Here is a 13575-nt window from a genome sequence, read left to right as displayed (position 1 = left end):
CCATTTAAAAACGTTATGATGCAATTATTGTCTCGAAAAAGATACTGTTGTGTCATAGTAAAATTTTTAGTGCAGGAAATCGCACAGCTACTTTAAAGTCAATCAACTGTCGTTTAACCTTGCCATTGTGGACAACAAACACACTTATATGTTTGTGACACTTTGTAAAGGATTGCAATAATTTCATAATTGTTTTACTTTTCGAATATTTAAATTTAATTTATAGATCTTGTATGTAATAGTAAAATTTATAATACAATATTTATTACTGTAAAAACTACACGTAAATTTAACTATTTTTTAGCAAATGTGATTTTCATTGCATGCGATGGTGTTATTTTAAATCCTTGTAGTGCTTCTTTTGCAGCGTTACTTTGCAATTCAGTGGAAAACTCTACAAAAGCAATATCATGTCGATTGGGTACCAAACGTACCTCCTTAAAACCAGGAAACTGATTAAACAACATGGATAACATCATCTCATTTGTTTCCTCTGGCAGATTTGTAAGGAAAAGAATTTGATTCGGGGGTTGTTCTGTTTGTGCATTAGGATTTGCATTTTCAGCATTTGAAGCTTTTTTCTTTTTGTCTCTGTTAAAAAATATATTAATTAAAAAGTATAAATGAAATGTATAATAGAAGATATACTTTTTCTCTTCAGCATTTGGTGCCGGTTTCGGAGGTTTGATCTTCTTTGGTCTTTCCTTAAAGGTACCCTTAATCTTCGCTACTACATCTGAATCAGTTTTGGCATATGCTATACGCATTGGTTTATCATAAAATGGAAAGCCTTGCATTGTACGCAATGCGTTTGAAGCGCTTGATATTTCTTTAAATATTACAAAAGCCTGACCACGCATCTTCAGTGTCTTCAAAGCGACAATATCCAGTATTTGTCCAAATTGTGAAAATATAGCATAAAGAGATTTTTTGAGTTCCTCTTTTTTAACTTTTTCATTTAAATTATTAATATAAATCGTTTGATTTGGCCTTAGATCCATCTTATTATATATAAAACTCGAATAGTATTCAACCACAAAATGATTTTAATGCCGTCCGTATACAAACGATGAAAGAAGCAGCGAGATTTTGACATTTTCTGTGTGGTGACATTTATAACACGTACTAGTGTTGGTAAGGTGCTATTATATTATAGCGAAACAAGAGAAAAAGCAATTAGCAAATATCACGTATTATAAAATTGTATCAATTATTTAAAATTAAACTGAATGAATTAATTTACTGAACTGGTATAACAAATAAATAAATTTAAACTGATAAATTAAGAAATTTAGTCTGCACAGCTCAATGCTACATATCCGCACATCAAGCATGCTTCGATATATACAAACAGACTTGTGGGCAGACAACAAATAATTGAAAAACTTTGGTTTTACCGATATTTGGTGTGCAATCATACTAAATGCGATTTGGTAGCACGCATGCTTGGTCTGCTTACAAGTACTATAGCATCGCCTATATCATGCTTTATACTTAAATTAATTAAATTCTATCATTTATGCAATGAAGAATTTATTACTGCCTTTTGACTTTCTTGTCTCACATACTTCTATAAGAAAAAGCGATTAATTTATCGGGAATGTAAATTAAGTCAACTAGTGTTAGTATTCTTTATTATACACAGGTTATACAAAATTACAATTTTAACTTTTCATATTAACTAGAAATAAGTATAACCTAACTTAATTGACTTAAATAATTTTTTAATTATTCATTATACGACTATAGTTTTCGCCATCAATCGAAAAGTTTAGTCTACTATGGAATCTATATATAACGCTATATCAATAGCAGTTGCAACTGACACAACCCTAATTATATACTTACACTTTTTTTCAGCTTTTCAACTTATATAAACTTTGATGCTGTGAACTTCCTCCATATACATCACATAAGCGTTCCAGCATATTCACATTCTCAGTGCATGACGGGAATCATCATCCATTATGCATTCTAATAAGAAGTTTCCTCCATATACTACATATAAGCGTCCCAGCACATTAACATTCTCAGTATATGCCGGGAATCATCATCCATTATCTATTCTAATAAGAAGTTTTTCTATAATTTCAATATACGCCAAAAAATATCAAATAGATATAATTTCTTAACAAAATATCATTAAGTGTGTTTGTGAACTCTTCAACGTTAATTAAAATTTATAAACAACTTTTACGTTTTATATCACATTAAAGTTAAAAAATTATATTTTATAAACATTAATATTCCTATTTTTTGCATTGAATATTTTCTGTGTAAATATTATTTTAATTTTGTGTTATCCACACGGTGTGGTTACACTGGTAGAACAACGTTGTGTTGTGTGTGTGCATGTGATGTTTTTTTGTTAAATTATTTAAGTGTTTTTCATTTTAATTTTTGTTTAATTTTAAAGTTTTAATTTTTCTTTAAAAAATTTATTGTAATAAATAAGTGTAACAAATTACATATACAATTAATGTATTGAAGTATGTCGAAAACAAAAATAAACTTGGCAGCGAGTGCTGAATCAAATTTAATTGCAGTGAAATCAAAGGTGAGCAGAACTAGAAAAGAAAAATATTAAAAATTTTTTAAAAAAATAAGTACATATGTATATTAAAATAGTAATCACTCTATAAATTGGTTCTTAAAAAAGATAATTAGAAATTAGTTTTTATTTATATGTTACTTAACATAACTGATCTACTCAATATAAAATATGTATACAGTGTTCCAAAGAGTGGCCTAGAAAAAAAATTTTAATGTTGCGGCAATTCCTGCGTACGCAATGAATCATAGCAATTCGCTTCATCGAACACTACGCATCTGAATAAAAATAATAAATTCTTGAAAAAAAAATTTACAAAATCATTATAAATATGCAAAGTTTTACGTAAAATACACTGTTGCGCCTTTTACTCCACCCCCATTTAATTTTAACATCTCAAGATGCAACAGGCGTTTACATTATTCATACAAAATGTAGTATATCTGCATGTATGTATGTATGTTGCCACCCGTTCCTATCTCAGTTTATTAAAGATTTTTATTTGTGTAAATTTATTTTAATATTAATGTATGTTAATAGCTTTGCTACTTCCTTACTATTTTTGAAGGTGATTAAGAGTTTATAATAATTATGTAGTACGCGTAAATCTGTATATAAATTTTCTAAATAGAATTTTCTAAAAATGTAATTATAATTTTTTTAAAAGAATAAAATTGGATAAATTTAAAATTTGGATAAATAATGAGAAGGATGATAAAATCAGGATGGGAAAGGATAAAAGTTTGAATTGGTGGTAAATGAAACAAGCCTGAGTCAAGATGAAAAAAGCGTAGTCACTTCGAATATAGATCAAATTAGTGTGTTAATTAGGATATAGATATAGTTATTCAATATGCGTAATAACAATAAATTTCCTATTTAACAAATTCGTTTGCTAAATTAGTTCTAGCCAGCTAAAATAGTTTAGTTTTTTAAATAAATATAATCAATTTTTTTATATTATTCTTATAATATAAAAAGTAATTAACTTAAATAATGTATTTAATATAATAAATATAAGTTTATATTCTATATTCACATTTCATCTGTTTTTTCATTCAGTTTGATGCCGAATTTCGACGCTTCAGTTTTAAACGACATGAAGAACTACAAACATTTGAAGACTTTTCTGCCTTAATTGAACAACAACATAGACTTACAAATATACCATTCATAATCTTATATAGTGATCCTATTGATAATGATCTATTGCCTATAAATAACGATGACAATTACTTAAGAGCCTTAAAAACAGCAAAACCTTTGCTACGTATCATTGTGCAAAGAAAAAGTTAGTATTTATTTGTTTTTCATAAATATAATTATATTATGATAAATTGAAGAGTATGAATAATAGTGAAAAACTATAAGCACTAATAAAACCAACAGCCACTCAAATAATTAAATAAAAATTTTGTGTTTTTTTGCAATTATTCACCGTTTTCAATTGAAAAAAAATAATTGTAATAAAAGTTACTATATTATATATTTTTATATTATTTTTTATCGCAACAGCGGATAATGCTGAATATTCTGGATATGGTACTATGAAACCACGTAACAACATTATAAGCAGCATTTTAGGTCAAACACCAGTAAAAACGAGAGCACCCACTATTTCAGTACCACATGATTTTCGTCAAGTTTCTGCTATTATTGATGTAGATATTGTACCGGAAACACATCGTAGAGTACGATTATTAAAACATGGAAGTGATAAGCCTTTAGGATTTTACATAAGGTAATGTTATTTAAAATTATAAAATTTACATAATCTTCGAATTTATTGCATTTATATTTATTAAAACATAAAAAAAATTGAATTGCACGTTATAATTTGATACTTTCAATTGTGTAGAGATGGCACTTCAGTACGTGTTACTGCAAATGGATTGGAAAAACAACCAGGTATATTTATATCTCGTTTAGTACCCGGTGGTTTGGCTGAAAGCACGGGCTTGCTAGCTGTTAACGATGAAGTCATAGAAGTAAATGGCATTGAAGTAGCTGGTAAAACCTTAGATCAGGTAAATAATATGTTATTATTAGTGGGACAATGATACATAATATCACATGTGACCTATTGCGCTAATGTAAATATTAAAAATTTATTATTAATTAAAAATTAAGTTAATATTTCGATAAAATAATTTTTGTCATTAAAGGTAACTGATATGATGGTAGCGAATAGTTCCAATTTAATTATAACAGTTAAACCGGCCAATCAACGTAATTTAACTTCACCGCGTCGTGGTTCTTTTTCACGTACAAGTCAATTATCGAGTGGCTCACACCACACCAATCATACAAATACATCCGATGAAGTCGAACAAGATGATCAGGATGAAATAGTTGATTTAACCGGTGTCACACTTGATGATCATACAACACATCCACATCACCAACAAACTTCATCGATTGCATCTACAGTAGTAGCAACGGAAACCAAAGATGGTGTACTACATTTATAAATGGCGTTTGTTAGTGAGATGGCGAATGCGCAAGATAAATTAAAACGCAAAGTTAAAAACACTTAACATTTTTACTTAAAACACTTTACTTAAAACGAAATGATTAACAATAACTAAAAGTAATTATCATAATTATATTTTTAATATTTAAAGAATTTAACTGTTAAAATTTATAAACATATACAATTAAAATTTTTAATGCAATTATACAACAGCAAAAAGCAACAAAAGACAAATTAAATATACCTTTTTCAATTTTTAAAAAGATAAATTAATTATTTTATATTGTATTAAAATAACATTTTGTATTATTAGCAACTATATTGTATTGTCTTCTCTCTAATATTTAATGTATTTTAGTTAAATTTTTTTTTTCTGTTTTTATATATTATATATACAAAATATTGTCGAAGTTCGAAGTTCATTATGTAAATGTGACCACATTCCTATTATTAAAAAAAAAACAAATCTCTTTTATTTTTTTATATATAGAGCAAAATTAATTCTATTTAGCAACATTTACTTAACTGATAATTGAGATAGTTAAATATTAAGTCTCATCATCACGTAGTATGCAAATATTATGTAGCAAAACATAAAAACACACATACATACAGTGTTCTGTATCTACATATATTAAAATATACATCAACTTCAAATTACTAATCTAAGATAAATTCCATTTTATGTTTAGTTCAAGCTGATAATATTATTTGTACCATTCCATTAAAAATTGAAAAATGATTAAATATACAAATTGTAACTAACTATACGTGAGTTAACACCGGTATATAGCATATACATACATATAATTTCATAACTTAAAAACCACATAGATATTTATAACACAATAGCATCGCAAGCAGAAAATTTATTTGAAAAAATCTAGCAGTATATGCAGTATATAAATAATTATTACTGTTGACAAACTATTGGAAAAATATAAATTCAATGCATGTTTAATAATAGCAAAAATTCATTTAATGTACTTAAATTAATATATTTTAAAATTTTATAAATGTACTCCAAAGTTATTAAATTTAATACAATAAGAGATTCTGCTAAAAATAAAGTTAACTTGGAAAGCAATAGCAAACAGCAACAAGATTATATACAAATATATGCGTGTTTAATTTTTACTGATTATGTTACAAAAATATTTACTTTTTTTATTTTTCTTTAACTATTATATATTTAAAATTATATGTGTCAATAGATATGTCGATAGTTTCGACTACAATTATATTTAATGAGCGTGTTTGATCGAAGCATGCTATAATATGGTTTTTACGCTATAAACTTAAGACTTTTCATATTAAGAAATCTTAATATTCATCTTAAGTGTGCATTCACACTGCATTTTTGCTCCTAGAGTAGCTACAGCCGTTATTTCTGAGGATAACGAGAAGCAATTTAAACAATTCCTGCAATAAATCCGCTATAAAACGAGTAAGCAAAAATAAAAAAACTAAATTTTATGAGTGAAAACTTAAGAAAGGTTTTTTTAACTTTTTTAGTATAAGAAAGTTAGCTTCTTATAAGTACATGTATAACAGCAACAACCTAAAAAAGTTGAGCAGTTAATGAACGTGGACTCACGCAACAACCTAACAGCAATAGCAACAACCTAAAAAGGTTGAGCAGTTAATGAACGTGAACTCACTCCGTCTGGAGTACAATTAACTCTTTCGTAATAAAGTGATTATTTATATCAAAGTCATTAATAATAATAGAATAATGTATAGATAATAATAATAGCTTAATTCAGTCAGTTCTCAATGGATAAATAATAATGAAGACATTCTACAAGATCTGTATACCCGCGAAATCAAGATCTAATAACATGAACAAATTAAAATTGATTTAAATTTCAATTATAATTAAACCTACCAACCCTGGGCTTGATTAATGTTTTGAATTGCCCTTTGACTATAATACTTCTCTGGATTTAAACTATAAAGTAGTTATTTCATTTTTTATTACACAGAAAATACGTTTTAGTAATTAGAATTATTTATCGAATACTTCATACAGTTTTCAATATTATATTTATGTTATACTTGTCCCTCGTCTTTAGTTTAATTTTGAAAAAATAATCATTATCTATAAATCAATTACACAATTTCATTATACTATAATTTATTTTGTTTCTTTTTTTAAGATGTACTATAGATATGATATCATTAACACCTTTTTCGTGTTTTATTTTCTAATCGTCCTTTCCAATCATCCTTTTATTTAACGAAATTTTGATTAACACCTCAAATACGATGTAGTGTAGTGCCATTTGGTTCAATGCTGTCGAAGTGAGTAAAATTAAGTGAAAATAAGTTAAAAAAATGAAAGAAATAAAATTTATAATATTTACTGCTGTTAAAGAAACTTCAGTAGAATTTTTTCAAAAGACTAGTCTTAACGGATTTGGTTTGTTGTATTATATAAGACGTCGTAAATATCAGCGGTAAGGAAAACAATTAAATAATTTCTCTTATTAGTGTTTTTATTAATACATATGTATGTTTCTAGTTTATTCTGGTTTCTATTTATATTAATGGGAATCGGATTTGCTACATATGTAGTGCTAGTAACTCTTTTAAATTTTCTACACGACCCTACAGTAACAGAGCTAGAATCGCAAAACTATCCAATTTGGCAGATTCCATTTCCAGCGATCGCAATATGCAGTGTGAATAAGTTAAGTTTGTTTGCAGTAAGAAATTATTTACAAGAAACGTAAGTTGAAGAAGTTTTGACGTATTCAGTATGATTTCTTTAATTTTTGTTGGTATTGTTCTACTGATGTGCTGTTTTATGTTCATTATATAATTTTAAAAAAATATATTAAATAAAAATTTAAATATATTAAATTTATTATAATAATTTAATCATAATAATAATTTTATTAAAATATATTCAAAAATCTCATCATTATAAGTTACTTACATATTAAATTAAACTCTATTTTAACTTATCTCCCACACAATTTGCTTGGGAAAGATTTTGTGTAAAATAGGGAAAAAAACTTTCATTCCTGTATCATTCAGAATAGGGAGACTGGGAAAAAGGAAAAAACTCCCATTTCCATGTGATTCAGAATATATAACGTTTTTATATTAGTAAAAAAGGAATAGTTGAAGGATGTTAAGTTAGTAAGATTAAAGTTGAGCAACCAGGCTGCACCTTTCCTGATTTAGCCAAAGAAGGCATATGCTCCTTCGCAAAGCTATGTGCATATATTCAGGCAGTCTTCTTTAGTATTTAAAAAAGATAAATTTTTTTTTGTGAGTATATACTAAAATATTACTAATTAAACGGAACGTTAATCATTCTGTCATCGATTATTTACTGCATTAGGAATATTTGCAAAATTAATTGAATAGTTCCAGTGTTTGAAAAGCCATTGGAGATGGAGTCAAGTCTTAGTAAATACTTGCAACTAAAAATTCTTTTCCTTCTTAAACATTTAAAACACAACCCAATTCATATGGAAAGCTGGTGTAGTTAATTTACTGAGAAAAGTCGGTTATGGTTTTCATGAAAGTTATAGACTTCTTATGTTAGCCCAGAACTCTTGGTGACTGGAATTTATTTAGCTTAGATAGCTTGTACCTAAATTATACAGATATTACCAAAACTATCTCTTCTTTTTGTTAGAAGTATTAAAAACTCTACACATACGAAATAATAATTCATAATTGTGGATTTTATCCTACACTGCATATTCATTTATTAGTCCAACGCATCAGCAAAATAGATCTTTTAGAACATGTTGTATAAGTATTTTATTTTTGATAATATAATATCCTTTTATATATAATAATTTATCCTTTTAGTTCCTTCTACATTTATTTTCACTAGCTAACTAAAACTTCAGATTAATAATATAATATAATATTAACAATATTTATAACAGATTCAATGGAAATAATGTAAAAATAAATGATGGCATGTTGAAAATGAAACTATTTTCCGGATATTTTGACACTAGTTCTGTGGACTTTGACGAAGCTGCAGAGTTTCAAAATGAACTCGAGCAAAGTAGTCCATTCAATACACCAACCATATTAAAAAGTGTAAATAGAAAATTATGTAAATTCGTTAGTTAATTACTTTCATTAATTGCCAATTTTAAATAGTTAGCTCCTTCTTGTTATGATTTATTGAAAATATGTTACTGGAACGATATTTTAACAGATTGCAATGAATTATTCTTTTTGGAAGAAACTGCTGAAGGTTTTTGCTGCGTATTTAATCATAATAAAAGTAAAGAAAATATGTAAGACATATGTCAGATTATAAAACTATGTTACAACTCATATATCTCTAATTCAATTTTAATATTTGAAGGTACTTAATAGAACGTGAAGGAATTGGCGTCATTAACGGTCTAACTGTCGTGCTTAACACATCAACCATTGACTATTATCTCACTGATCGCAGTACTAGTGGATTCATTTTACAAATTTTTAATCCAAGAAGTTTCCCCGATCCATCAGTAGGAGGTGTTAAAGAGTTATTCCTTGGTACTGACGAAAACATAGACGTACAATTATTTGTCACTAAACAAATAGCCACAGATGATGTGCGTAGCTATGCAGTAGAAAAACGTCATTGCCTGTTCGAAGATGAGCATGATGAAAGCTACGAGTTAAATTACACACAAGCAGACTGCTTGTCTAAATGTAAATTTAATAGTATGTTGATGCTTTGTGGTTGTGTGCCCTATTATGCACCTAACGAGTATATGAAGTTTAACTCTAACGTGACTTATTGCACTTTAGCGAATTTAGAGTGCTTGGAACGCCATCGAAGTAAGCGGACGTCAAATTTTAATAAATCAATACTATAAATATTTTTTTCTTAGTTACTTGGCAAACACATCGCTCAACTGACTATTATACTTTGTCTAATAGTCTTCAACAATCATTGCAAGACGCATTAAATTGTCCGAATTGCCTTCCATTATGTAGTTATGATTTCTATTACCAACGCCACAAGAAATCTAAGCTCAATAAATCACTACACACTTACAGACGTGAAATACTGTATGACACAGTATATTATTTATACACTCGAAATCTTAAAAATAAAATTTTAATTTACTCTTTCAGCAACCAGTATTTAAATACCACAAATATAAGTCTTATAAAACTTTATTTTTCCAAACCTTTTGCGCAACTATTTCGAAAAAAAGTTGCCTTCAATTGGTACCAAATCCTATGTAAGTCAGAATTTGAAGTTGTATTGTTATATATATTTTTGAATTAAGTAATTATATATATATTTTCATCGATTTTAGCAAACATTGGAGGCGTTATAGGAATTTGCATGGGCTGTTCGTTTATAAGTGGGTTTGAAATAATTTATTTTTCAATTTTTCGTTTCTTAAAAAATGTGCATAAGCTTTATAAAAGTGAATAAACTTAAATTGTTATACATATTAATTATATTCTTTATGCATATTGAATTTGAACATTATTTTACTTTAAATTTGTATTAATTTACTTTTACGTCCTTATTTGGTTTAATGTTTTTCATTATTTCCACAATTGTTTTTGCATCTGGTCTATCTTCTGCTAATTCATTTGTGCAAAAATAAAACAATTCTACAATAAAATTATATTCGCCACTCAACTCGAAAGCTTGAGGTAGTGGAGGTCTTGTGCCATACATATTTACAATAGCCGTCGAGGCATTTGCAGATTCATTAGATAAATCTTGTGAAGTATTCGGTTCAATATTTTCATCACCATCAATACCAGCACAATGTGGTGGCACCAATGCAATTGTCTCATATATAACTAGTCCAAAACTAAAAATGTCAGCTTTACAGTCAATAATATCCTCATCGTTTAATACTTCAGGTGCAGACCAAATATCAGTACCTATAAATATTTGTTTTAAAAGAATTTATGACAATTATTTGTTTTTTTTTATACCAACATATTGATGCTTGGGATTTTTGGCAAAGTTAACAACACCATTTTCATCTAGTGGTATAGTTACACCAAAATCACAAAGTTTGCATATTTCAAAGTCACCTTTGACCAGAATATTATAAGATTTAATATCTCCATGTAAAAGCCGTGCTTCTGTGTGCAAATAGTTAAGTGCATTCGCTATATCAGTTATCATTTTCAGTGCATCTTTGACCGGCAAAGACCCTGCATTCTCTTCAAACCTTTCTTCTAAGATGTTACCCAAAGAGGTACTGCAACATTCCAATGCTAGAGAGTTTACGCCATCGTTTGCTTTTGTAACACCACGAAAACCCACAATATTTGGATGTGAAAGTTGCCTTTACATATAAATATAAAATATATTAAATTTATAAAAGAAAACTATAAAAGTGTACACACCGCAATATTTCCGCTTCTTCCTTTAAACGTTCATCAAAGACTATTCCCCCTTGTGCGCGACTTTTATGTGATACGCGTTTTATAGCCCATGGTGACTGTGCCTGGTTTCCTTTTGGCGATCTTTCCAAACGGAAAACTGATACGCCAGTTCCATAACCTAAATTTTTCATAAATGGCGAAGCCGGGATTTTAATTTCTTGCAAATTTTTGTGTATGCCACGAACAGGAGTATTCATTTTTGTACTTTCTGAAAAACTAAATACAAAACAAATTGAATATAAATTGGGGACGCGCTTGTATATCCAACGTACGATAAGTATTGCCAAGAAGAAATAAATTTTTTACATTAAAGCACTGTAAAAAATATTGTAAAACATATACCTACATAGAACAGTCCTTTTACACGTATTCTTTATCGCATATAATTCGACAAGTCATTGAGAACAAATGTAACGTAATATGGCTACTCATTCAGTTAGATAGATAAAAGCGATTACGATTAGAAATGTTACGTTGAAATTATTCAATTCAGTTACAACTTACACAAAGAAAATATATTTGTAACTATAAATGTCATAGACTAGTTAAAGCGAAACGATTCTGTTAAAAATTATATTAATTGTACTCATTATACTTATTATATTAATTATAAGTTATATATATACATACATTTTATTCATATTCATTTTAATTTTTTTTTATATATTATTAGTTACCATGTTATATGTCAAATAACTACTAAAAACTGTTTTTAAACTAAAATCTATAGAGTGAATGGCGCTTCAGAAGTTTGCGCGATTCTTAAAATAAATTTTTAGAGTGTTTACTTATAAAACTTATTTTAAGATATGTACGCAATGCTAAAAAGCGATCTTTCTTATTATAATTTATGTAAAATTTCTTTGAATACATCGTTTTAAGGACTCATACAACTGCTTATTCACAAAAATTCGTAATTTGGATTTTGTTTGTGCTTGCTTAACTCAGTTTATAACAAAATCAAGTTAAAATGATTATATGATTCCATATGATTAAATTTTAATTTGCACAAAATTAAGTTGAATTTAAATTTATAATTTACGATAGTATAGTTTTGTAACGAAATGTAAATAATTCTGATACATTAAAGCAAAACAAAACAAATTTTGACATTTTCATTTGAAGTGCAACTACAAAAATAAAAAATAAAATATAAATTAAATAAAGCGTAAAAATATTAAAATTTTCTGCGTAAACAGATTTTTAGCGAATCGAACTAGCATAATTTTAAAAAAAACTTAAATTAGAATGACTTGTGAATTAATTAATTAATATATATGAACACGTACACCTAAAAAGGTTTAATCACTTCGGCATATTTGTTTACAAATTTTATAAGGATTTTATGTGAAAACCAAACAAATATTGCTACATTTTTGTTAATCTAAGTATAATAGTTTAAATACAACATTAATCTATAGTTAAAACCATTTTTATTTTAAAATCAAATAAAATATTTGGAAATGTGTTTTGTATAAATATGGTTGATGAAATTGGTAGCAGAGCCATCTCTTGGCAAATAGAAATGAACAAACTTATACAAAGCATAACACAGATGGTAAATGCCAGTTTTGACATTTGAGTTTGCTCAATTCCTATTCTTTACGTAATTTATATCAAAAAAGTAATTAATTTTAAACTAAATTACGTTTGAGACATGGGAAACGCAATAGCTCGTTACAGGAATCCTGATGTTACGCCAGGTCCAGACTGCGAAATCACTTTCGATCCACTATTGGGTCTTGCTAACCGAAAGGAGCGTGTTATGATTGCAACTGAAGAACAAATGAGATCAGCGAAGTTAGCACCAGAAGACCGTGACTATTGTGCTCACAAATTACTTGAATACCGATCCTGCCGAGCGGATACATTTCCTTTTGTTTATAAATGTGCGCATGAGAAACATGAATATCTAACGTGCGAATATGAAGATTATGTTTTGCGGTTGAAAGAATATGAACGAGAAAGGAGGCTATTGGAACGCCAGAAACGCATAAATGCGCAAGCAGCAGCCTAAATGTGTTAATATCTAATAATGGTCAACTTTTGTTGTGCTTGGTAATTTGTATAAAAAAATCCTATTCGAACGGTTGAACTAATTGAGTGCAACATATTCAAATAAATACGAACGAAAAGATTTAATATAGAATTTAAA

The 13575-nt window shown here is 27.8% G+C and overlaps 5 protein-coding genes across 6 annotated transcripts; 3 read left to right on the top strand and 2 right to left on the bottom strand.

Moving 5' to 3' along the window:
* Positions 1–234: 234 nt before the first annotated feature.
* Positions 235–1178, bottom strand: LOC119671304 (U1 small nuclear ribonucleoprotein A). The gene is made up of 2 exons (XM_038081882.1): positions 649–1178; positions 235–591 (listed from the first exon to the last, which is right to left on the bottom strand). The coding sequence occupies exons 1-2, from the start codon at positions 999–1001 to the stop codon at positions 294–296; spliced, it is 651 nt and encodes a 216-aa protein (XP_037937810.1). The 5' UTR covers positions 1002–1178; the 3' UTR covers positions 235–293.
* Positions 1179–2491: 1313 nt separating this feature from the next.
* On the top strand, positions 2492–5238 carry LOC119671303 (partitioning defective 6 homolog gamma). Its single transcript, XM_038081881.1, has 5 exons — positions 2492–2557; positions 3614–3842; positions 4067–4292; positions 4410–4578; positions 4717–5238. Exons 1-5 carry the CDS (start codon positions 2492–2494, stop codon positions 5020–5022), a joined length of 996 nt encoding a protein of 331 aa, XP_037937809.1. The 3' UTR covers positions 5023–5238.
* Positions 5023–10398, top strand: LOC119667053 (pickpocket protein 11; the record flags this gene model as incomplete). Its single annotated transcript, XM_038076335.1, has 9 exons — positions 5023–5035; positions 7402–7483; positions 7549–7755; positions 8936–9095; positions 9159–9298; positions 9370–9833; positions 9887–10067; positions 10134–10243; positions 10322–10398. Coding segments are annotated over exons 1-9 (1434 nt in total), but the record flags the coding sequence as incomplete, so codon positions are not given.
* A 107-nt stretch (positions 10399–10505) lies between these two features.
* LOC119671302 (lymphokine-activated killer T-cell-originated protein kinase) lies at positions 10506–11849 on the bottom strand. Of its 2 annotated transcripts, XM_038081880.1 has the most exons (4): positions 11767–11849; positions 11382–11636; positions 10962–11320; positions 10506–10907 (listed from the first exon to the last, which is right to left on the bottom strand). In XM_038081880.1, exons 2-4 carry the CDS (start codon positions 11615–11617, stop codon positions 10519–10521), a joined length of 984 nt encoding a protein of 327 aa, XP_037937808.1. In that variant the 5' UTR covers positions 11618–11636; positions 11767–11849; the 3' UTR covers positions 10506–10518. The 2 variants fall into 2 exon arrangements, with proteins under 2 accessions (XP_037937808.1, XP_037937807.1); XM_038081879.1 differs by lacking the exon at positions 11767–11849 and having other exon boundaries at positions 11382–11692.
* Positions 11850–12990: 1141 nt separating this feature from the next.
* Positions 12991–13557, top strand: LOC119671301 (NADH dehydrogenase [ubiquinone] 1 beta subcomplex subunit 7). The gene has a single exon (XM_038081878.1). The coding sequence runs from the start codon at positions 13078–13080 to the stop codon at positions 13435–13437; it is 360 nt and encodes a 119-aa protein (XP_037937806.1). The 5' UTR covers positions 12991–13077; the 3' UTR covers positions 13438–13557.
* Positions 13558–13575: the final 18 nt, after the last annotated feature.

The sequence above is a fragment of the Teleopsis dalmanni genome, chromosome 1, assembly GCF_002237135.1.
Source record: "Teleopsis dalmanni isolate 2A chromosome 1, ASM223713v2, whole genome shotgun sequence".
Taxonomy (NCBI): domain Eukaryota; kingdom Metazoa; phylum Arthropoda; class Insecta; order Diptera; family Diopsidae; genus Teleopsis; species Teleopsis dalmanni.
The sequence above is the reverse complement of the archived record's forward strand: the minus strand, read 5'-3'. Positions and strand labels throughout refer to the sequence as shown.